The sequence below is a fragment of the Hyaena hyaena genome, unplaced genomic scaffold, assembly GCF_003009895.1.
Source record: "Hyaena hyaena isolate Hyena2069 unplaced genomic scaffold, ASM300989v1 scaffold_10, whole genome shotgun sequence".
Classification (NCBI taxonomy): domain Eukaryota; kingdom Metazoa; phylum Chordata; class Mammalia; order Carnivora; family Hyaenidae; genus Hyaena; species Hyaena hyaena.
Genome location: NW_024080642.1, coordinates 6,769,617 through 6,792,466, shown reverse-complemented (window position 1 = coordinate 6,792,466; position 22,850 = coordinate 6,769,617). Strand labels below are relative to the sequence as shown.

The 22,850-nt window shown below is 58.5% G+C and overlaps 2 protein-coding genes across 3 annotated transcripts; both read right to left on the bottom strand.

Moving 5' to 3' along the window:
• Positions 1–832: 832 nt before the first annotated feature.
• SERPINF2 (serpin family F member 2) lies at positions 833–7,383 on the bottom strand. Of its 2 annotated transcripts, none has more exons than XM_039253168.1 (10): positions 7,309–7,383; positions 6,645–6,714; positions 6,447–6,485; positions 6,265–6,327; positions 5,771–5,972; positions 5,359–5,502; positions 5,007–5,210; positions 4,369–4,511; positions 2,575–2,779; positions 833–1,970 (listed from the first exon to the last, which is right to left on the bottom strand). In XM_039253168.1, the coding sequence occupies exons 2-10, from the start codon at positions 6,708–6,710 to the stop codon at positions 1,558–1,560; spliced, it is 1,479 nt and encodes a 492-aa protein (XP_039109099.1). In that variant the 5' UTR covers positions 6,711–6,714; positions 7,309–7,383; the 3' UTR covers positions 833–1,557. The 2 variants fall into 2 exon arrangements, with proteins under 2 accessions (XP_039109099.1, XP_039109092.1); XM_039253161.1 differs by lacking the exon at positions 7,309–7,383 and adding an exon at positions 6,911–7,077.
• A 1,392-nt stretch (positions 7,384–8,775) lies between these two features.
• Positions 8,776–22,637, bottom strand: WDR81 (WD repeat domain 81). Its single transcript, XM_039252502.1, has 10 exons — positions 18,710–22,637; positions 15,051–15,158; positions 14,606–14,796; positions 14,298–14,488; positions 13,906–14,071; positions 13,647–13,812; positions 12,301–12,987; positions 11,491–11,636; positions 11,032–11,211; positions 8,776–10,001 (listed from the first exon to the last, which is right to left on the bottom strand). The coding sequence occupies exons 1-10, from the start codon at positions 22,398–22,400 to the stop codon at positions 9,681–9,683; spliced, it is 5,847 nt and encodes a 1,948-aa protein (XP_039108433.1). The 5' UTR covers positions 22,401–22,637; the 3' UTR covers positions 8,776–9,680.
• Positions 22,638–22,850: the final 213 nt, after the last annotated feature.

The following is a 22,850-nucleotide window of genomic DNA, read 5'->3' as shown; positions in this document are numbered from 1 at the left end:
CTGTCCCCACCCCCACCCTAGCCCCTTGGATCTCCTGCTCATCCTGAGCCTTCTGAGCATGCTCTCACTTCTGCCCTCACTCCTCCTCTGCCCAGGAAGCTTCTCTCCAAGGTTTCCATGGGGCCTGCCCTCCCCTGCTCTCAGTCTCTGCTCCCACATCACCTTCTACGGGAAGCCTTCCCTGCTTTCTTTCTCTCCATAGCCCTTGTCACCCTCTGACACACTATCTATTGCACTTGTTTTATTTATTGCCTGTCTCCCCACACTGCTGGTTTGTAAGAAGCAAAAATCTATCCCAGGCACTTGCTCTTAACCAGTGCTCCTGAGGGCTGCAGGTGGCCGCCGCAGGGACACCCTGTGTGCACAGACAAGGGCCCACCCACATGGACACCCGGCGCAGCCCCCAGCACCATTTCCCCAGGGGGTCCCCCAGCTGGAGCCAGCACTTCCTGCAGCCTGCCCTCCGGCTGGCGGGCGCCTGCTCCTGGCAGGAGGACTGCGCTTAATTAGAAACTCCAGAAGCTCCCTAATTGCCACTTCTCCCATTCCGGGAGGCCGTCGCTATTTCTGAGCCGCCCTTGTTGCTGGCTGCTGGAGGTCTCTGGAGAGGAAGAGGCTGAGGGCAGAGCCAGGCTGGCGTGGAGGTGGCCCTGGAGAGGGCTGGCAAGGTCAGAGGGGGCTGCGTGGAGAAGGGCAGGCGAGTGGTCAGAGGACAAACGTGGCAGAGAGGGCTGTCAGGGACCAGCCCGATGCTCAGTGCAGCCTGTGGCCTCCTCCCGCCTTCCTCAGCCCCCCTTCTCCCACTCACGCCCAGAAGAGTGACATCAAAGCAGCCAGGGCCATTCATTCTTTATTCGGGTGGCATAAAAATCACTACAAAAACTTTACAAAAGAGCCTTGGGGAACGATTCCCCTCCTCTCCCACCGCAGCCCCGGAGACAGGAGACATCCGGGGAGAGGAGGGAGAGGGAGAGGAGGGAGAGGAGGGAAGGAGCGTCCTGGCAATGCTGGTATCTCCAAGGAGCGGTGGGGGGACTGAGGTGACAGAGCATCAGGGTGGGCGGAGGGAGGGCCGAGGGCCTTGGGGAGGTTAAGGCCCAAGCAGTGACTGGAAGGCTCGACTCCCACCCACCCAGTGGGACCAGGCTCCACCCCCAGGGCCTGCCTGTCGTCGCCCCAGCCCAGGCATCCAATCCCTCCTGTCCCCACCCCCCTCTGGTAAACAAACGTGGAGGTGCCACAGCCAACTTAGGGAATAACCTCCCTCCCTTCCTGACAAAAGTGGATTTCTAGGTGCCCTTCTGCCCAAGGACAGCCTCCAAGCCGCTTTGGAAGAAATGATGTGGGATCAAGGCCCACGATTCCCTGAGGCCTGCCGTTGTCCTGGCCCCACCCACCCCATACTCCCTGGAGGAGGGGAGAGGAGAGGAGGGAGAAGACGGCTCCTCTCCTCTCCCTGCCAGGCCCCTGCCCTAACCCCACGAAGCTGTTTGGAAAGAGTCACAGGCGTTGAGAGGTTGGTCCAGGCAGGGACTCAGGATGCTGGCAGCTGGCCTCTCACTTGGGGTCATAAGGCTGGGGGTAATCCTCCTCTGAGGGGGGTGCAAGTTTCAAGTCAGGGCCGAAGGGCTTGTCTCCACGGGGGAAGGCTTTGTGGTTCTGGAAGGAGTCCCTGTCATCGGGGGAATCCTGCTGTTCCTTGCGCTCCCACTGTGCACCGGGGTTGGGGTTCCTCACGCTGCCCACGAAGAGGGGCATGCTTGTTGCGTCCTCGAGGATGAAGAAGAGAAAGGGGCGGTTCACAATGAAGGAGGAGAGAGACATGCGGGACATGGCAGTGCCAGTGGCCGCGGCCGCCTCCACGCCAGCCTCGCTGAGCTCCAGAGTGGACTGATGCTGCACACTGGACACCACCAGGCTCTGGTCAGAGATCCCACGCAGGTCGGGGGCCTGGAACAGCTCCTGCAGGCCTGCCCAGGGTACGAGATTGCTGCTCAGAGCTGCCTGCGGTCCCACAGGCTGCCTGGATGTGCCTGCGAGGGTGTCTGGCATCCTGGTCAACTCTTATTTAACCTCCAAGTATCAGCTTAAAAGTCACTTCCTCCAGGAAGCCTTCCCTGATTCCCTGCCCCCAAATCTGGACAGGTGCCTTCTCTCCAGTTCACTGGAGAGAAGCCCTCCATCTTATCACTTACACTAAATTGTAAGTACCGGATTCCTTATCAGTCCACTCCATCTGACTGAGCTCTTGGGACACGGTGGGCTCCTAGGGCCTAGTACAGTCCCCCTTGCAGGACAGCCAGCAAGGCTCACATGCCTGCCAGGTTCTCTAGCTGGGATTCTCTGCAATGCTCTATTTTGGACGGAGAAGGTCTTCATTCCCTGGGCCACCCCAGCCCACGCCGGGATAGATGGTTCAGGGGCTTGTAGGAAATGCCCTTACTTCCTGAAGACCCAGAAAAGGCCGGGACCCAAAGCTGGGGTGCCCCACTGCCAGCTGGGGGGGGTTCCTCCTCACCCACTCTGCCTAGCCTGACCTGGGAGAGGGAGCTGTCCCATGCCCAGCCTCCTTACCCATCTGGCTGAGGGTGGCCACCAGGTCCAGCTCATATTTCAGATGCAACTTGGGCAGCTGGACCTTGGTGGGTTTCTCCCGCAGTAGGGGCTGGTGTAGGATGTCCCAGCTCAGGTTGGCCAGCACCTGGGACACATTCCACTCAAAGTACGTGGGCATAATGACCACAAAGCTCATGTTGTTCTTAAAGGGGAAATGAGCCACCTACAGAGAAGGAGAGGAGACGACATGAGATGGGGCGTGGGCCAGCCTAGGCTGCAGACACAGATGGACAAGGGGTTCCAGTCCATTCTGCTCAGGTGTGTGTTCTGCCTCCCTGAGCCTCACTTCCTCACCTGTGAAGTGGACTAATGCTACCCACCCACATTGCAAGCTGACGTGTGACTGAGAGAGAAAGAGAGAGAGCACCTTTTAAAGCTTCTAGCAGATTCTCAGCACATAGGCGGTGCTCAAAAAATGGTGACTTTCTCTCTCCTCACGTGCTACCAGTGACTTGGGTTGAGAAAGCCCCGGTGTCTGCCTCTCAGTCCCTCCCTTTGTACAACGGCCTGGGTTGTCCGTGTTCAAACCACCCTAGGTTCTGCAGAGGAGCCACTGCAAAGGGCGGTTCTCTCCCCACCCCCGCCCCCCTCCACCTTCAACAGTGACTGCCCGGATGTGTGTGATACTGCGATTTGAGGTAAGATTTCGTGTGAACAGGGTTTCTGCAGCTCCACACGTGTGGAAAGCACTGGGCTCGATGATCCCTGGCGGCAGTGACTCCTCAGGCTCTAGGCGCAGCGGCCAGCTGCGTGAGGAAGGGGAGGGCCCAGGGCCGGGAGCGGAGGCAGGGGGTGAAGGAAGAATGAGCAGGTCACAGCCTAGAGGGCAGGAACAGGACGAAGGGGACAGGTAGGGAGGTGAACAAGACAGTCCAGCGGTCAGGGTGCAAGGGAGAGAAGCCAGACATGGCTCCCACGTGCCCGCCTCGCCCACAGCCCCCTCAGGAGGGCTTCAGAAGCGGCTGAGGTCTGTGCCGTGCCGCCTTGCAAAACTAACCGGCATGGCATTCTCCGCCACAGCCGATGGGCCCGGGATCCACGCTCAAGCCAACAGGACCACATTTGGGCCAGAAGCAAGGGAGGCCTCCCCTGACGCAGCTTGGCACAGCACTCCATCCCGTCAGAATGTTCCAGCAGGATACTGACAAATCCATCCCAACCAGACCCTCCCTTCTCTGAGGAGCACTGTGACAGCCAGGTCACATCTCCCAAGGATGCTGAGGCTGAGTCGTGGGCCCTTGTAATAAACCCCTATAACCAAAGATCACCTGGGTCTCCACTCAAGGCCCCGCCTCAAAGAATGCTCCCTGGCCACTCTCTCTAAAATAGCTTCCCACTCACTGACCGGTCCCTTTTTCTTCCTTCGCAGCACTCACCGCCCTCTGAAAGTACGTTTGTTCCTATACTGTGTGTCTTCCCTCTCGAGAGCAGAGACCTGATCCCTCTTGTGCTCCCAGCGCCTAGAACGGGATCTGACATGCAGCACGTGCCCCCCCCTCCATTAATTAATGTCGAAGAGACAGAACCTCAGTCCCCACGGGCTCGGGGCATAGTGAAACCTTCCCGAGCCACCTGTCTCAGCTACTGCACTGCAGGAAAGGTGGGCCACAACCCCCTCTACCGCTGCGCCTGCTCCGCAGCCCTGCCCCCCCCCCCCCCCCCCCCCCCCCCCCCCCCCCCCCCCCCCCCCCCCCCCCCCCCCCCCCCCCCCCCCCCCGGCAGCCTGGCCCAGGCTGGGTGATCAAAGGTGACCTGTATCTCCGGCTGCTCCAGCAGGAACCAGCGCAGGGGATATGTGCGCGCTTGCATCATGTCCACTGGCACCACGAACTCCTCATTCAGGTGGAAAGTGTCTCTCTGGGTGAGGCTCGGATCGAACTTGCTCCTCCAGAAACCTACATCCAGCAGAGGGCAGGGGCCGCGTAGACTCGGACACCACCAGCCTCTTCCCCATCCCATCCAGAGCCCGTTGAAGGGACAAAAGGTAGTCAAAACCCCAAGGGGCCCTGTGGCAGTGGCTACCCAGCTGATCTGAGGCCTCTTCCCTGCAGCACTTTGGAAATCTGGACTTGCCTCCTTCCCGGGCCCTGCCATGCTTACAGGAGCGCCCCGTCTGCCGCCCACCCCCTGGCCAATCCTTTCAGACTCAGTTTCCTCCCGGGGTACTCTCTTCACAACAGCCCCATCCAGTTCCTGGCCCCCTCTTTGGCACCCCATCCCCCAAGCCACAACCCAGAGATCTCCCTGCCTCCTGGCCCAGCCCTGAGGAGACAAACACTGAGGACAAAGGTTTCGCAGCCCAGCTCAGTCTACGGGGCAGGGGGAGAAGCTGCGGGGGGGGGGGGGGGGGGGGGGGGGGGGGGGGGGGACTGAGGAGAGGAGGAACGCACCCTGGAAGTGGATGGCATTGAGGAGAAGCAACACCATGTCATCCGGCAGCTCTGAAAGGAAATCCTCGATCTTCCCCTCTGTGGCCTCCTTCACCCATTGGTTGATGTTCATGAGATCATCCCTCTTCCTTCCTGTCAGGCTCATGGGCTTTGCTCCAAAGAGCTGTTCTGATTGTTCCAGGAAGTCCTCTTTGATGGGAAATCCTACACAGGAGGGGCCATACGCTGTTCCTAAGGGCTTCAACTCCAGAGTTACCAATGCTCTGACTGGTTACCTGAGGCCAAGCCCATCTCCGTCACCCCTGTCCACAGCAGGGCACTATCTAGGGAGCTCCAAGCCACCAGCACCTACCTTTCTGCAGGTACATTCTAGCAGCCAGTCGGAATGCCCCGGGGCCCAGGTCCTGGCAAAGGTGGCTCAGCAGGTGGGGAAGGCAGGGCCCTGAGTCTGCATGCAGCACCTGTAGTAACTTCTGCAGCGTTTGGTTCTGAGCCCCTGGAGGGGAGCACATCAGCTGTGGCCGGGGGCCAGCGGTTCTTTCCCACCCTGCTGCCCACTCCGGCCCCTGTTAAGCCCCCATGGCGAGTGTGCCCACGGCACCATGCATTCTCTTCCCATAGCCACTGAACTGGTCTGAGTGACAGCATTTTTATCAGACATCCAAACGACCCCGATGGAAGAAGCACCCACTAGTAAACTCTGGAGTATGGAGTTGCCACTGGCCTCCCAGCTCTGCTGGCCTGGACAGACGATGCCACAGTACCTAGTGCCAGGTGAGACAGTGCCAGGGCCACACTCAGAGGCGACAGGATGAGGTTGGGGCTGGTGGACCTTTGGGCCACCAGGGAGAACAGATCTGTGGTGAAGGCCATCATGCCCTGGGCCAACCTGCGGGTCTCCTCCAGGGTTGGGGCCCTCTTGCAGTCTCTTGGGGCCTTCTTCAGGGCAATATGGCCACTGAACTCCTACGGGGACAGATCAGGGGGTCAGTAGGGTAAAGGGGTCAGCTCGGTGTTGAAGATCCCTTTCATAGCCCCTGTGCCTGAGAACAGCAGGGCCTCGTCCCAGGCCTGACAAGAGAGGGAGAGTCACATGAGTAATGGCCTTCTGGGGACCCTCGTTCTTTCCTTCCATCCCCTCCTACTCTCTCGCGTAAGGGCTCCGCCTCATGACCACGCCCCCGGGTCCCTCGCCCCTGCTGACTGGCCCTCCTCCCTCGGACCCCGCCCACTCTTCCCCAGCCCCACCTGGTTGTACCTGCTTGCCCAACTTGAGGAGGCTAAGCGGGGGCAGCTTCTCCTGGGCCTGCCCTCTCATTAGCTGAAGAAGAGAGGAAGCAAATGGAGCGTGACCCTTCCCACACGCCCCCCACCCTGCAAGAGCCACAGGCGAGGCCCCTCGGGGCCTTCCTCCCCCTCTTGCCTCTCAGCCCCCAGTACCTGCTGGTGCAAGGGCTCCATGGCACGCGCTGGGGAGAACTGTTGAGACAGGGATGAGAGGAGAGGGAACCCCCTCAGAGCCAAAGCCTCCCTCGACTCAGCCCCCTCCTCCTCCCGCCCAGGCCTCCCTCCACCCCTCCGACCCCAGTGCGGCCCCACCTGCCTCCCCGCCCCACCCAGACCCAGGCCCAGGCTCACCACTGAGCAGGGGCCTTGCAGGCAGGACAAGCCGAGCACCAGGAGCCCCCGGAGCAGCAGCGCCATGTTCCTGTGCAGGACAGGGAGCCTCGGTCCCCACCTCGCCCACACCACCGCGTGGGATCCCCCTACACACGTTGCCCAGCCTGGCGACTCCTGAGCCTCTACCGCGGAGGGTCAGCCCAGCACACCCAGAAACACATGGGCAGTGGTTCTCGTCTCAGGGGTGGGGAGCCCCCCGGGAATTGCTTTCAACCCCTTCTTACTTTCCGGTTTTTCCCATTTGATGCACCGAAAATGTTCGGGTTCACAGGGAAAATATCAGACCAGTCCTCATTCTTCAAGGCCCCACGTTGGGTGTCAGCCGTGGGTTGGAATCCACACTCTGCCTCCTCTGAGAGGACCTGAGCTATCTCCTTTACCCCCCGGGCTTCTCCTTTTCTGGTAAAAGGGTAGCAAAAGTCCCTATGCCCTCCCACTGTTTATTGTGAGGACCAAAATAAGACCGTCTTTGTGCGCCCTGATTACAATGCCTGGCACTCAGTAACATGGCTGTTGTCAGCCTAGCCCAGAGCCCCTCTTCTGGGAAGCCTGCCCCGAAGCCTCCTCTATACTGGGGCTCCTTTCCCAGAGCTCCTATCCAACCAGCTGTCCAGTGGCCCACCTTTTCTGGCTCGTCTGGTCTTGACCACAAAGGTGGACAGGCCCGTGAGGCCCTGAGGTCTCGGCAGCGTTGGTGAGGTGGGCCGGAGAGCCACGTTGTTGACCCAGCAACAGAGCCCAATGAATGGCTCCGGACACAGCCACCTTTGGACTTACGGGAAGCACAGGCCTCGCCCCCCGCTCTGTCCAGGTTGGCTCTGGGAAGCCAGGCTGGCGGGTGGGAATGGGCAGGTCTTGATCTGGCCCCAAGCAGGTCCCACACACTCCAACCCCGCCCCCATCTCAGGACAAGTCCTTCCGGAGGATCCTTCTATCACCCCTGACCCCACCCCCATCACGCACAAGGACCCTTGGCCAGGGCTCTGATCTCCAGCCTGGGCTTTTGGAACTTCCTGGCCAGAAAAGACCTCTAGTTTTGAAGTCCCAGGGAGACTCCTGTCAGAACCCCCACCTTGGGTCCTCATCACCCAGGAGGCTTGGAAATAATAAATCTTCTGAATAAATTCACCCCAGACCCCCTGAGCCAGGCGGGCAGTTCCTACCTCCTCTCCCGCCCAAAGAGCAGGCCGAGCCACCCCTCCCCTCCTACCTCTGCGGGCTCCTCGCTGCCGCACACACTGTCCCTCTGGCCCCACTTGGATGCTCCCCACACTTTGCCCAGGCTCCAGCCAGCCCAGCTGAGCCCTCCCCTCCCACCAGGACCTTTGCTCTCAGCCAACCCTGGTTCAGATAGCTTTCTCTTCTGGTAAATATTGACCTGCACATCCGGTTAAACATTGATATCGGGGCCGGAAGCCCCATTCCCACCAGGGCATCTAGCCCTGTGACAGCCACCTGGAGCCCTCATGGATTTGAGTCCCACCCGAGTCTAGAGAAAGGAGGTTCAGGGAAACAGTTGAGGAGACTGTCCTCCGCTGTAGGGCACACCCAGGAAGGGCCTTCCAGCAACCCCATGAGTTGGGGGTTTATCCCCACTTTAGTGGGGCTCAGAGAGGCTATGTGACATGCCCAAGGACACAGCTGGGCTCAGAGCCACCTCCCGCTTCTCACTTCCAATGTCCTTTTCTCTCCTCATCCTAGAGGTAAGGAAAGGGAAGCTGCAGGAGCCTATGTGGGGAACCCAGGTTAAGATGCCCATCCCCAATCCCTGCAAGCCCAGGATGCTGACTGGCTGTCTTCAGCCTGGGTTTGGAAGGGGTGGGGAGAAGAGAAAGGGCCATGGCCTCTCAGCATCCTCCCTCAGCAGGAGCAAGGCCTCCTTACGTTCCCCCAAGGCTGAGGGTTCAGGAAACTGGCCTGGGGCTGCATGAACCAGAAGCCCTGTACCCCACGGTACCCAAGAGCAATGATCAGGCTCTCTCCCGCCCTCCCTCTGCCCTACTTCTCACCCTCTCCCCACTGCCCTAGAAGCTGCTGGTCTCAGGTTTTTCCCACCCTGACACCATCGTCAAGAAAAGCCTCACTCCGTTCCATGGCTCTTCCAAAAGATTTATTGGTCATATTTACATCTATTGCAAATAGTGAAGAGGCAGTAAGGGCCCAGGCTCAGACCTCATCTCTGCTCCAGAATGTGAGAGTCCGGGGATGCCTGGGTCGTCCTGTCCCCTGGGAGAGACCTGAGATGCAGAGATCATTCCTGCCCCTTCTCTCAGGGGGTTGGACCCTCCCCAAGGAGTGGTCCCCTGGGCCCAGGGGCTGCCTCTTCAGTTCAAGGCACAAACACTGTGGTCAGGGGTGGGCAGGCAAGGCATGGGGTCACTCCTGGCAGGCACCAGCTGGCCCAGTCCGCCTACCCTCCCTGGTCCCGCCCTCTTTCTTCCCCTACTGGTCCCGCACTGGGCAGGGCTTGGCTGGGTGGACACTTAAACCCCACCCAACTTAACTCCTGGAGCACGACCAGCCCTCCTTAGAGGCTGGAGTCCAAGCACCATCCGTGACCTGGACTGGTGCAGCGCCCCTGCCCTTGTGAGACAGGGGCACAGAGAGCCCACAGGGGAGGGGGCGTCTGCTGGAGACTGGCTGCACAGGGCCAGTCTCCCGTCTCCTTCTCAGAGCTTCCCTGTCCCCATGTGGACGCGGGGGGCAGGGCCGGGGAGAAGGGAGGGCGGCGAGGCTTTCCTGCGCTCCCCCTCTGGCTTCCTGCCAACGAGGGGCGGCATCTCCCCCAAGCCACAAATGAGAGCTTCCCGGCAGCACTGGTGGCTCTGGCGGTTCAGGAACCTGGACCCCTGCCTCAAGCTGGCTGGCAGGCCATGTGGGCAAACAGACAGTGGGGCCTGAGGCCTGCCCACAGGGAGCTGCTGGGGAGACAAGGGGAAGGGACGGACTCCCGGGGGACGCCGGCCCACCCTTGTTGGCCAGCCCCGCCTTGGCCTAGGCCAGGAGGCGGATGACGCCATTGTCCGAGCCCAGCAAGAGGTGGCGTTTGGTGGGCAGCAGGGCCAGGCTGGTGAGCGTGCCTCGGAAGTTCTCAGAGCTGAGCTTGGTGGTAGCCTGGGAGGGCGGCTCAAGCAGGGAGCAGACACCGATCTTGTTGGCCACAGTGCCGGTGACCACCTCGCTGCCGTACAGGTCGAAGGTGTGGATGGGGTCGGATGCCGATTTGTAGTGGTGCGTGGGCTTCTGTTCCAGCTCCTTCCACACGGTCAAGGAGTGGTCAGAGGAGGAGCTGACCAGGACACTGCCCTCCACCGCCTGCTCAGGGAGAAGAGAGCCTCAGCAGGGCCCGGGCCCTCCCACGTGCACGCCGAGCTCCAGGATCTTCTGTTTACTTGCACAGTATTTCCCAGGAAGCCAGGGGATGCTGGGCAGGGGGCCAGCCACCCCCTCCCACCAGTTAACACCAGTACATTAAAGTGTCTTTAACCTAGTAGCCACTAGAATTTGAGCACTAACTAGACCTAGGCATTTTGTTAGGTACACCATATTACCACACTTAATTTTCATAACAGGTCCGTGACGTAAATACTGCTGTTCCCATTTTACAGAGAAAAAACATGAGGCTAAGAAAAGTTACATAATCCTACCCAGGTCGCAGAGCCAGTTAGTGGCATTACCAGGACTAATACCCAGGCTGACCCCAAAGCCTTCCTTGGAAGGTCAGAATTTAGAGGTACCTGAAGCCCCGGGGCCCCTGGGCAGAGGTGGGGGCAGCCTGCCCTTCGTAGTGGCAGCGCATGTCCCCTGGCTCCAGCCAGGACAGGGAGGCAGTGCCAGTTGCCCGGAAAAACCCTCCCACGTAGAGCCCTGTTCCTCCTCCCGGTCCCTCCCTAGGCAGTTCCCCGAGGTCTGTGACTGAGCATGGGCGGGGGTAGGGGCAGGATCCCCATACCCAGATGCCCCTGCCCCCAGCAGGGCAGCCCAGCACGGGGCATGGACTCTGCTCGGTGGTCTGGGAGCAGTAAACAGCCTCTCAGCTGAGCTTTATTTAACCTGAACTGGGTCACGGACAGGGCCCGACCCCTGATCCTCCAAGCAAGACAAATATGGACAAGGGTTACTCATTAGAACTTCCCCGGGGAACAGCAGGGTCAGCTCCCCCCCTGGGTCCCACCCCCGTGGCCTGCCTGCCGCCAGGGCCCTTGTCGAAGAGCTGGCCTCCAGACCTCCCTGCCCATCAGCCATGGGGCACGTTCAAGGGAGGCTGTCCTGGGTGGGCCCTAAGAGGGCCCAGAGCAGGGGCCGGGCTGGGCAGGGAAGAGGGGGAGGGGAGCAGGTCAGTCACCTTGATCTGCAGGATGTCTCCCTCATGGGCTGGCCAGCCACGCAGAACCAGGCCTGTGCGGGTGTCCAGGAGCACCATGAAGCCCGAGGAGAAGCCAGCCACAACGCTACGGCCACTGGGGCTGACGGCCAGGGAGCGGACAAGCCCGGGGTTCAGCCCGCCACCCAGGCGGAACTCATGCTGCAGGCAGGGGGAGAGGGGCTAAAGCACCGCCACCCACTCCAACCCATGTCTCCCTGAGGTCCTGCTCACCCCAAGCCCACACAGCTGAAAGGCCTGAGCCTCTGTCCACCATCGAGGGGAGGGCTCCCCTTCATCCCAGATCAGAGTCCCACCCCCAGGGTTTGCCACTGCGGGTCGTTTGTCTCCAAACAGAAACTACACCCTGCTTCTCCCTTCGGGGTCTCCCTTCCCTGCCGGGCATCCAGGCCAGGGCTCAGGGAACCAAACGCCCCTGACCTGCAGGCCAGGCTTCCTGCAGTCCACGAAGCGTAGGGTCGAGTCAGAGCTGGCCATGGTGATGCTGGTATGGGGGGCGGGCATGACAGCCACAGCAGTCAGGGGCACCCGGCTGTCCCACGGCTCTATCACGCGAAGGGTCTTCCCTGGGAAGGAAAAGCACAGTGGATCTGGGCTCCCAGTAGCGGATGGAAGAACCCCACCTCTTCCGATCTCCCTGACATACCCCGTAACTGCCTCTCATATCCCCAGGGGCCTAAGAAAATGAGAAAGACGATTTTTGACCCTCCCACCTTCCTGCATCCACAGCCAGGCCAGGCTCCTGTCCCCAAACTCTTCACAAGCACCCCTGACCAAATGCTACCTCTCCTCAATCTATCTCAATGCTACTGCACCCCCCTCCCCCTTTAAAAACCATATTAACCTTATTTCTTCCTAACACGATGCCAAAAAATAATCAAGCAAACCTCTGCCAAACTTGTATGACAAACTATACGTTAAGCCAAACTCCTGTGTGCGTTATCTTCTAAACCAGTTCTCTTTCCCATTTTACAGATGGGGAAAACTAATGCTTCCAGCGGCAAAGTGACTTGACCAAGGTCACTCCACAAATACTCTGGCAGACCCCATTCAAACTCAGGGCTTATGGACTCCACGTCAGGTATACCGGCTCCTCCATGCAGCCTCCCTGGATCGCCCCACCCCATTATACCAAGACACCCCAGCCGCCCAACCCTGGGTCCCTGCTCCCAGGGCCTGGCAGGGCAGAGCGCGGCAGCAACAGCACAGGCCTCACCTGGGCCCGCTCACCTGTGAAGGGGTCCCAGACGTGCACAGCCCCATCACAGCTCACCACATACTGTGGGGCCTCAAGCTGGCCCACAAAGAAGACGCTCTTGCGGTGCTGGGCGTAGACGAGGCGCGGGGCCATCTCGCTGGTGCCATCCCCGGAGTTGTAGAGCGGCCAGAGGCGCACCGTGCGGTCCTTGCTGCCACTCAGGAAGAAGTCCTCGCTGCTCAGGGGCGCCACGCACTTGACAGCACCTGAGTGGCCCGGGAAGCTCTGTAGGCGGATCTGATGGAAGCGGAAGTGGGCGTCCTGCTGGCTCACGCCAATCTCATACTGCCAGTAGGCCAGCCAGTTCCCGACCAGCCCATGGGCGCTCCGCGGCAGCTCCCGCTTCAGCGCGTTGTCCTCCTCGCTGCTGGGGCCCCCTCTGCCCACCCCGGGGACGGGGCCCCGCAGGCCAGGGCTCTCAGGCTGCGGGTCATCGGGAATCTGGATACGGTTCCCGACCAGGACGCTCCCAAAGGTCCCTGAGTGGCCGTCGTCCCGGGGGAAGCCCCCACTCCGGGGGTCCCACTCAGGGCCAGCGCTGGGCACCGTGGGCTCCACGCCGGCAGGGCTGCGACTGCCCGGACTGATGGTCTCCAAATACAGCCCTGCCAGTTCCCCAACCAGCTCGTGGTTGGGGATGATCTTCCGGATGATGTCACCTGGATGGGAGTGGGAGAGGTCCTCAGACCGGGGCAGATGGCGGGCCGCGGCCACCACCCATCCAAGGCTTGGGAACCACAGAAGACAGGGCAGGCACGGGCTGTGCAACTCTGGGCAAGTAACTTCATCTCGGAGCCTATTTTCTTCCTCAGAAAAAGGCAGATTCGTTCACATGAACGTCTTGTGTGTGTGCCGGGCACTACGCAGGGCATCAGAAATAGAATGGTAAAGGCCGGGTGGTGCTTTCCCTCCCAGGGCTTGGATTTCAGTAGAGGGACAAGGACATATCTGACCACAGGGCTGTTCATCCTTATTCAAGGGGATGACACACATAATGGGTCAGCAGTGCCAGACCCATGCGGGAGGCCACAGCAACGGTGGGCTGTTTATTCCTCTCAGACGGCTCCGGGAGGTGTCAGTACGGCAGCCTGATGGCCCTGCCGTCCCCAGGCCAGCTCCTGTGCCTCCTTGCTGGCTAATGCCCAGTCTCTGTTTATATAGCACCTTGGGACTCTGCAGTCTGAGGCCAAATCCCTTTGCTCTGACCCAGAACACTGAATACTCGTTACTGACTCGGGGCGCAAGGGGAGCATGGGGCCCTCCCCGTGGAAGAGACACAGCCACAGAGGCTTCAAGAGGGAACGTGGTGGGGCAGTACCCAACAGGCAGGAGAAGGGCACGTAGATTGTGTACGCCATCTCCAAGGTGAACACCTTCTGCAGCTCGTCCAGCAGCATGGGATCCACCGGCCGCTGCTGCCCATCGGAGAAGGCCACCTCCGGCAGCTGGCCCTCGCTGCGGGCCCCGGGATCCAGCTTCAGCTCCTGTGCGCAGAGAGGCCCCGGGAGTCAGCCAAAGTCACGGCCCCTGCCCAGCCCAACCCAACCCAGCCAGGGAAGGGGGGCGGGTCTGCCTACCTGGTGCCGAAGCTCGTGCAGCTGAGAGAAGACTTGAAAGAAAGTGGCCACGGGCTCACTCAGGTGCTGCTGGACCATCTCCTGTCCAATCCGCAGGCATATGAGGGCGATGAGGCTGATGGTTTTCACGCACAGGACAGTCCGGGCCTGGGCCCCACTCGGGAACCTGGAAAGAGAGTACAGGCGTTCCAGCACCCCTTACCCCCCTCCCCCAACTCTGCGGGACTTGCCCAGAATCTATGAAAAGCTTTAAATGAAAAGAGCTACAAGACAAATTCGATAACCAAGACTTCTGATGCCCAGTCCAGTGTCACCCCCAACCTTCCCAGCCCCTCCTGGAGAGCTCCCTCAGCTGAGCTACGCCCCTGCACAGGGGCAGGGCAGCCACCTACCCGGTGACAAGGGAAGTGAGGAAGCTGAGCACGGGCAGCAAGACCTCGTGGCTGATTCGGGGCAAGATGTCCATGAGGGTGGTGTCCGAGAGGTACACGATGATCTTCTGGGTCAGAGTCACCGCTGCCAGCAGCCCCGCCTCCTTACGGCTGTTTAGTCGACTGGGGCCCGAGGTGCCACCTGGGGCCACCTAGGGCCATGGAGAGGGTGAGGGCCAGGTTGCCCGTGGACCCCCTGGAACCCCCAGGGCCCCCAGGTCTGCCCTCAAGGTCCTCGGCCTCCCAGGGCTGCCGAATCAGTAACTGACCAGGTAGCTGATGTAGGGCAGGTACTGGTAGGTGAGGACAGGCTCCCCGTACAGATGAGCAATGTGGAGGAGGCAGCTGAGCACAGGCCCCGACACTACATCACCCAGCACCGGTCTCTTCTGATAGATGTTGCCAGCACTCAGCGGGGGACTCTCACCACTGCTCACTGTGAACTGCTGCCGAGTGGGCCCTGCCAAGGGAGAAGCAGCAGTCCTGAGTAGCTAGCCACAGGCAGGAGAGAGGTCAGCTTTCCAGGAGCTATGGGAGCCACTCCTAGTCACCCTAGCCTGGGCTTCCCCCGCTCCCCCCAAGCCCTACCCAAGGAAGACTAGGACCCAGGACCTAGCTGGGAGGTGGAAGTGGGAAGGGTCTCCTGCAGGGGGCTGAAGATGGACAGAGGGGCAGGGCTGAAGCCCCATCTCCAGCACTGACCACAGGCCTTACCAACATAGCAAGATGTCAGCAAGCGGAGCAGGTTCCGGGCCACGTAGCGAGAGGCCACTGTGGGACCGAGCTTGGCAGAGAGCCAGCGGACCATCTTGCAGGCTGTATCTGCAGGGCAGGAACGGATCCTGAACTTATCAGATAATGGTGGCTCGCCACTCCTCCCACCCCACCCCACGGCACCCCTCCTGGCCAATCCTGGCTGCAGATCTGCCCAGGAGCCCAGCCAAAGCCGGAGCCCCTCACCACCAACCCTCTATTTTGCAGTTGCAGAGGTGGCCTGTGGCTTTGGGACTGCCCCATGTGACCCCGGCTTTGGGGCTGCCCCAGGCTCCTCTCCTTCAGCACACCTTGCAGGAAGCTTACCCTTTCAGTGAATGTTCCTAAGCTGCTAAACAAAGCCCAGCCAGGCCCTGGCTCCCTCACCCTGTGGCCTGTGCTCCTTCTTCTTCTGTCCACTCTCATTGTTTAACCTTCCTAGCTTTGCACTGATTCTCTTTTTTTTCCTTCAATTTTTATTTAAATTCCAGTTAGTTACAATACAGTACAATATTGGTTTCAGGAGTAGAATTCAGTCAGTGATTCTTCAGTGGAACCAGGACAGCCTTAGAGCCTCACACATGCTGCTCCCACTGCCTGCGATGCTCTTCCCACTGCAGACCCCTACCATTTTGCTTGCTCTCTCGTACTCATTGGCCTTCAAGTAGTCCTACTTTCATGGACCCCTGAAAACTAGATCTAAGCCCCCTTTACATTCCCTCATAGCAGCCAGCCCTGTTCTTTACAGCACTAACACAACTCTTTTACGTGACACCATCTATAGTGTGGCATCTCCGCCGCTACAGGTGAGCTGCAGGAGGGCGGGCCCACACCTGTGCCACGTGTGAATCTGCTGGATCCACTGCTGCACCCAGACTAGGTACTCAGAACTGTTGAATGAACACCAGAGTAAAGAAAAGTTAATACCTATTCTTCTCAAACTATTCCAAAAAATGAAAGAGGAAGGACAGCTTCCGAACTCATCTCTGAGGCAGCACTGTCCTGCTACCAAAACCAGATAAAGACACTAAGAGAACTACAGGCCGTTGTCTCTGATGCACGGAGATGCACAAATCGTCAACAAAATTCTAGCAAATGGAATCCAACAATGGATTAAGAAAATCATTCACCACAATCGAGTGGGATTTATTCCTTGGGATGCAAGGTGGTTCAATAGTCCCAAATCAATCCTCGTGATACATCACATCAATAAGAGAAAGGATAAAAACCATATGATCATCCCGACAGATGCAGAAAAAGCACCTGACAAAGTGCAGCATCCATTCATAACACCCTCAACAAAGTAGGTCCAGATGAAACATAATAAGGCCATAGATGAAAAACCCACAGCAAACGTCATCATCAATGGGGGAAAATTGGGAGCTTTTCCCCTAAGGTCAGAAACAAGACAAGTATTTCCACTTTCACCACTGGAAGTCCTCGCCACAGCAATTAGACAACAAAAAGAAATAAAAGTCATCCAAATTGGTAAGGAAGAAGTAAAAGTTTCACTATTTGCCGATGACATGATACTATTTATAGAAAACCCTAAAGACTCAACCAAAAAGCTGCTAGAATTCAGTAGTCACACGTGAATTCAGTGAAGTTACAGGATACAAAATCGATGTACAGAAATCTGTTGCATTTCTATACACTAAGAACGAAACAGCAGAAAGAGAAATTAAGAAAACAATCCCATTTACAATTGCACCAAAAATAATAAAATACCTAGGAATAAACTGAATCAAAGAGGTGAAACACCTGTACCCTGAAAACTGTAAAACACTGATGAAAGACATTGAAGACAACACAAAGGAATGGAAAGGCATTCCATGTTCATGGATTGGAAGAACAGATATTGTTGAAATGTCTATACTACCCAAAGTAATCTATACATTTAATGCAATCCCTATTAAAATACCAACAGCATTTTTGACAGAAATAGAACAAACAATACTAAAATTTGTACTGAATGACAAAAGACCATGAACGCTAAAGCAATCTTGAAAAAGAAAAACAAAACTGGAGGTATCACAATTCTGGACTTCAAGTTATATTACAAAGCTGTAATAATCAAAACAGTATGGTACTGGCACAAAAATACACACATTAATGGAACAGAATAGAAAACCCAGAAGGAAGCCCACAATTATACGGTCAATTAATCTTCGACAAAGGAGGAAAAGAAAGAATATACAATCGGAAAAAGACAGTCTTTTCAACAAATGGTATTGGAAAAACTGACAGCTACATGCAAAAGAATTAAACTGGACCACTTTCTTATGCCGTACACAAAAAGAAACTCAGAATGGATTAAAGACCTAAATGTGAGACCTGTAACCATAAAAATCCTAGAAGAGAGCACGGGCAGTATTTCTCTGACATCCGCGATAGCAACATCTTTCTAGCTATGTCTCCTGAAGAAAGGGAAACAAAGGCAAAAATAAACTATTGGGGCTACATCAAAATAAAAAGGTTCTGCATAGCTAAGAAAACGATCAACAAAACTAAACGGCAACCTTCTGAACAGAAGACATTTGCAAATGACATATCCAATAAAGGCATAGTATCCAAAAATACATTAAGAACCGATACAACTCAACAGCCAAAAGCCAAATAGTCCAATTAAAAAACAGCAGAAGACGTGAACAGACATTTCGCCAAAGAAGACATCCAGATGGCCAATAGACATGTGAAAAAGATGCTCAACATCACTCATCATCAGGGAAATGCAAATCAAAACTGCAGTGAGATATCACCTCACACCTGTCAGAATGGCTAAAATCAACAACCAAACAGTTAAGTGTTGGCAAAGATGTGGAGAAATGTGCAGTGTTGGAGGGAATGCAAACTGGTGCGACCACTGTGGAAGGGGCTTGGGAGGTTCTTCAAAAAGTTAAAGACAGAACTACCCGATGATCCAGTAATTGCCCTGCCGGTATTTACTCCCAAAATACGTAAACACTATTTCCAAAGGACACACGCACCCCTATGTTTACTGCAGCATTATTTACAAGAGCCAAACTATGTGCAGCCCAAGTGTCCAACGACAGATGAATGGATAAAGAAGATTTGGTACACACATAGAATGGCATAAAAAAGTCATAAAAAAGAATGGCATCTTGCCATTTGGAACAACATGCATGGCGCTAGAGAGTATTATGTAAGCAAAATAAGTCAGTCAGAGAGAGACAAGTTCCACATGATTTCACTCATATGTGCAAATCTAAGAAACAAAACAAACAAGCAAGGAAAAAGAGAGAGAGGGGAAGAAACCAAGAAATAGACTCTTACCTATAGACAACTGACGATTATCAGAGGGGAGATGGACGGGGAGACGGGTGAAACAGGTGATGGGGATGAAAGCGCACTTGTTGAATCACTATATTGTACCCCTGAAACTAATATGGTTTATCTATATGTTAAGTATACTGCAATCAAAAAACAGAACCATGAGGTACCTGGCTGGCTCCGTCGGAAGAACATGCGACTCTTGATCTCAGGGCCAAGAGTTTGAGTCCACGTTTGGGGGTAGAGATTATGCAAATAAATAAGATTAAAAAGCAAAACAAAACAAACCAGAGGACTGTTTTACAACACCTCGAGGCCTGAGAACTCACCAAGAAGGATCTTCTGTTCTTTGCCCTCCGACTGCTCAGTTAGTGGTTCCTCCTCTTCCTCCCCATCTGTGTCGCCCCCACGGGCCACGACAGTATCCATGGACAGCACCGTGTCAGAGAGAGTGAGCTCCGACGCCCTGGTGAGCTCGTCTTGCTCCCCCTCTCCGTCTTCCTCCAACACCACACAGCCTTCCTCCTCCTCCTCCTCCTCCTCCTCCTCCTCCTCCTCCTCGGAGCCCTCGCTTTGCTTCAAGTCCTGGCTGCTGTCGCCTGACCTGAGGCTGCTTTTGTCCACAGGAGCACCCCCTTCATCCGCAGCCCGCTCCTCACCCAGGGAGGCCTCACTGGTGCTGCTCTTGTCGCTCAGCCGGCCTAGGCTCACAGCCTCAGCTTCCTGGGGCTGCGGGGACTCGGCCACATAGAGCCCGGCTTGGAAGTCCTCGGTCTCGGGGAGGTAGGCCTGGTCATGGAAGCTGACCCCAGACGTGTAGTCTGGGAGCCCCAGGCCCGAGGAGGCAGCAGGCTCGCCATCCATCTGAATTTCCTCCCCGAAAGCACAGGGGCTGGGCCCGGCCCCTGGGAGCTCACTCTCCTCATCCTCGGGGGCCCCCACCAGGCCCTTGCTTTCCTCCTGGGAGGCCTCCGCACCAGCCAGCACCTGGAGGACGTGGGGCAGCAGGTGGATGAGAAAGGCCTGCAGGCCCAGCCGCACCATCAGCTGGGCCACGAAGCAGTCGGTGTACAAGTAGAAGCGGCCGTGTAACCGCCAGGGGCTCTCATAGGCACCAATGAGTGGCTTCAGCAGGTACTTATTGGCATTTTTGGGGCCCAGGGCCTTAGCGACAGGCTCAAACAGGTACCAGGCTGTGTACACAGCCGTGTGCTCCTCAGACATGAGCGACAGCACGAAGGGCAGCAGGATCTCCAGCCCCTCCGGGGTGATGTCACTCAGCACTGCGCCCAGTTGCTGCCACAGCGCGAACACCAGCTCCCGGCCCTGCGCCTCGTCCTCCACACGCCGCGCCTGATACAGGAGGATGAACTTGTGCAGCGCACGGAAGTACGGAGGGAAGGGGACCGCGGAGCTGAAGGGGCTGAGGAGCTGGGCCGGGCAGGGCGGAGGCAAGCCGCGGGAGATGGGCCTGTACTCAAAGAGCGGGGCCAGCTTGGCCCTCCCTGCCTCCACAGGGCCTTTGGGGCCACTGAGCTGCAGGAGCAGGTCCAGCACGGGCTGCAGAGACACGGGGATCTCCTTGGGGTGGCGCGTGCAGAGGCCCCGAACGGCCTCAAAGCGCGCCCACAGAGGCGCGTCGGGCTGCAGTGTCCGGACCCTGGTGGCAAACACCATCTCGGCCAGGAGGACGCCCAGTGCCTGCATGTCCCGATGGAAGAGGTCCTGCAGCTGCACGGGCCGCTGGACCTGGGCGTGCTCGGGCACCTCCAGCCGGCCCCCCAGGCCTTTGGTCAGGAAGTTGCCTAGTTTCTCCAGCCCCTCCAGAGCCTGCACAGGATTGAAACCCTCAGGGAGAAGAATCTTCCCCTCTTCTCCTTCCCCAGGGTCCGCTCCGGCGGCTTTGTTCCTGCGGCCTGCTCGCGAGGCCGAGGCCACCGAGAAAGCCAAGAGGCCTGGCGGGCCTTGGCCTGAGGACGATGAGGAAGAGGCCAGCTGGTCACCTGCCTTCCCTGCGAGGGAGATAGAATCCAGAGCTTCTGTGGCCTGTTCCAGGTCATCTTCCCCCGCCACGGGTCTGTCTCTGGCCCAGCCTGCCTCACAGGGGGTGGCCTCTAAAACCAGCCTGCCCACCCCATTCGTAAGCTGTCCTGCTAAGTCCTCCTGGCCTACGCTCTCCTGGATGGTCTGGAACAACACTCTAGGGATGAGTGGAGGCTCAGGGGCCAGGGCAGGGGCCCCAGCCAGGCGTCGGGGGTGTGGCTGATCGAAGAGCTGCACCACGCCATAGCTGGTCAGGTGCGTGTGCGCGTCCACCAGGTGCAGGCACACGTTCTTCTCTTTCACAGCCTCCTTGCCCTGGAGTTTGTAGCCAAACGTGAGGTCAATCCAGTGGTGGAGATCCTGGGACACCTCCCGGCTCTCCAGCAGTGCCCGGTGGGCAGACACGAACTCCTGGCTGGAGCCACACCAGGCTGGCACGTCCAGGTCAGGCATGTCAGGGTGGATGGAACAGAAGATAGAGGGATCGGTGTAGAACTCGGGAATGCACTCGTCGGGTGTCCAGTTCTGCATACGCTCCATGCTGGCGGGGTACTCATGGGGCTCCCACTGCGCCCGCACGTGGCCACAGAGCACCGACCTGGGTGTCCGCCGAGCCTTGTACACGTAATACGTGATGTCGGAGAGCACATCTGAGATGTGGTGAGGGACGTGAGGTGGCTCCCCGCCACCCGCACCTCCTGCTACAAACGCCTGCCGTGTCATCTCGTATGTGAAGTCCAGCTGCTTATCCCCCTTGTTGAGGCGGAACTTGGACTTGCGCAGGTCTCGAAAGCGCCCGTGGGGTGTGGTGAAGTCCACCACCCAGGGCAGCACTGGGTGGTAGTTGGGATCCCCCTGCCGCCGGCCTGCCAGCCTATTTAGCTGCATGAGGTAGTGGAAGTTGCTGATGCGGCCATGGACCCAATCCAGCACAAGGCTTCTAAGCTCCTCCCGGCTGCTGGGACACCCAGGCTCCCCGCTTCCCTCCTCTCCAAGTTCAATGCCTGGCCCAGCCCTCCCTCCAGGGGTCTCTCCATTCTCTTCCTCCCTGGGCTGCTCGTAGGCACTCAGGTCCAGCCGGAGCTCACTGCAAAGCTTCTCATCCACAGCGATGTGGTGCAAAGTTAGGGCCCCGCAGGCCAGTCCCTGGCGGTGACAGGCATCCATGGCCCTCAGCACACGGAAGAGAATGAAGAGCACCTTGGCTTGGCTGTTGGTCAGCTTGGCAGGGCTGAAGGTGACCACGTCGTGCAGGGAGAACTGCACATAAGGGTGCACGACGTACAGCATCTCTGGCGACTCCAGCAGGGCCTCAGCTCGCAAAAGACTGGGACAGGCCAAGCTGCCCCCAGGGGGAGAGGGACCATCTCTTGCATATGATGGGCACTGGGCAAGTTCACCCACAGATAGGAAGGAACAACCATAGACCCTCTGCAGAGCCTGTCGTACAAAGTCCAGGGCAGGGACAGCTGAAGGGGCCGGGCTATGACTGTAAGGCTGCCCATAGGTACGATAAGCATGGCGCCACAGGTTGCGGTAATTCTGGGCAGCCACATCCTGCATGAAGCGAGTGAGGGTCTCAGGGCCGCTGGACCCTTCCTCGAAGGGCAAGCCGCCGCCAAGGGGGTAGGACAGCCTCCGTTTCCGCAGCCCGTGCACCTCCACGCGCGTCCAGCCGGGGGGCAGCTTCTGCACCGAGCGTTGCAGAAGAGTCCTCACTTCCGCCTCGCTCAGGCCCTCCGCCCGGGGGCAGGGTCCCGGGGGCAGCCGGCGTTCACGGAGGCTGGCCAGCCAGCGCGCGGGCACTAAGGCCACCACGTGGGTCCCCCCCGGGGCGGGAGCCAGCTGCCGGGCATCGATGTTCAGGTCCCTCTCCACGCTCTGGAGCAGCTCCTCCATGTCGGGGCCTGGGGGCGGGGACCAGCCTTCGGCCCCGTTGGTAAGAGCGACTTCCCGCCCCTTGCTCCCCGGGGCCATCTCCTCCTGGCCGCCTGGGGGCAGCGCGGGGCTGAGCCCGGCCACGGCCCTTCCCGCGACGGCTTCCGGGGTGCCAGGCCGGGAGGGTAGGGATGGGCGAGGGACCGGAGCTGAGGCAGAGGCGGGAGGATGGCTGGGCCGGGAACTGAGGAGGGGCGGGCGGGGACGCTCTTACCCCACTGCAGGGTCCTGCGCTCCGGGCACAGCCGGGCGGGGGCTGCGGGGCGCCTGAGCCGGGCTCTGCCGTGACTGGTCAGCTGACTCGGCTCACGTGATCGCCCCGGCACGGAAACAACCGCACGTGGCTCCAATGGGCAGGTCGGACCGCGCCTCCCGCCGGCGCCACCGCCTGGCAGGCCTCGGTGCCCTCCCACCCAATGCTGTGGTGGCTTCGCTTCCCCGGGGTGCAGGGGAGGGGGGTGCCGAACTGCCCAGGAGATTTCCCTCCCT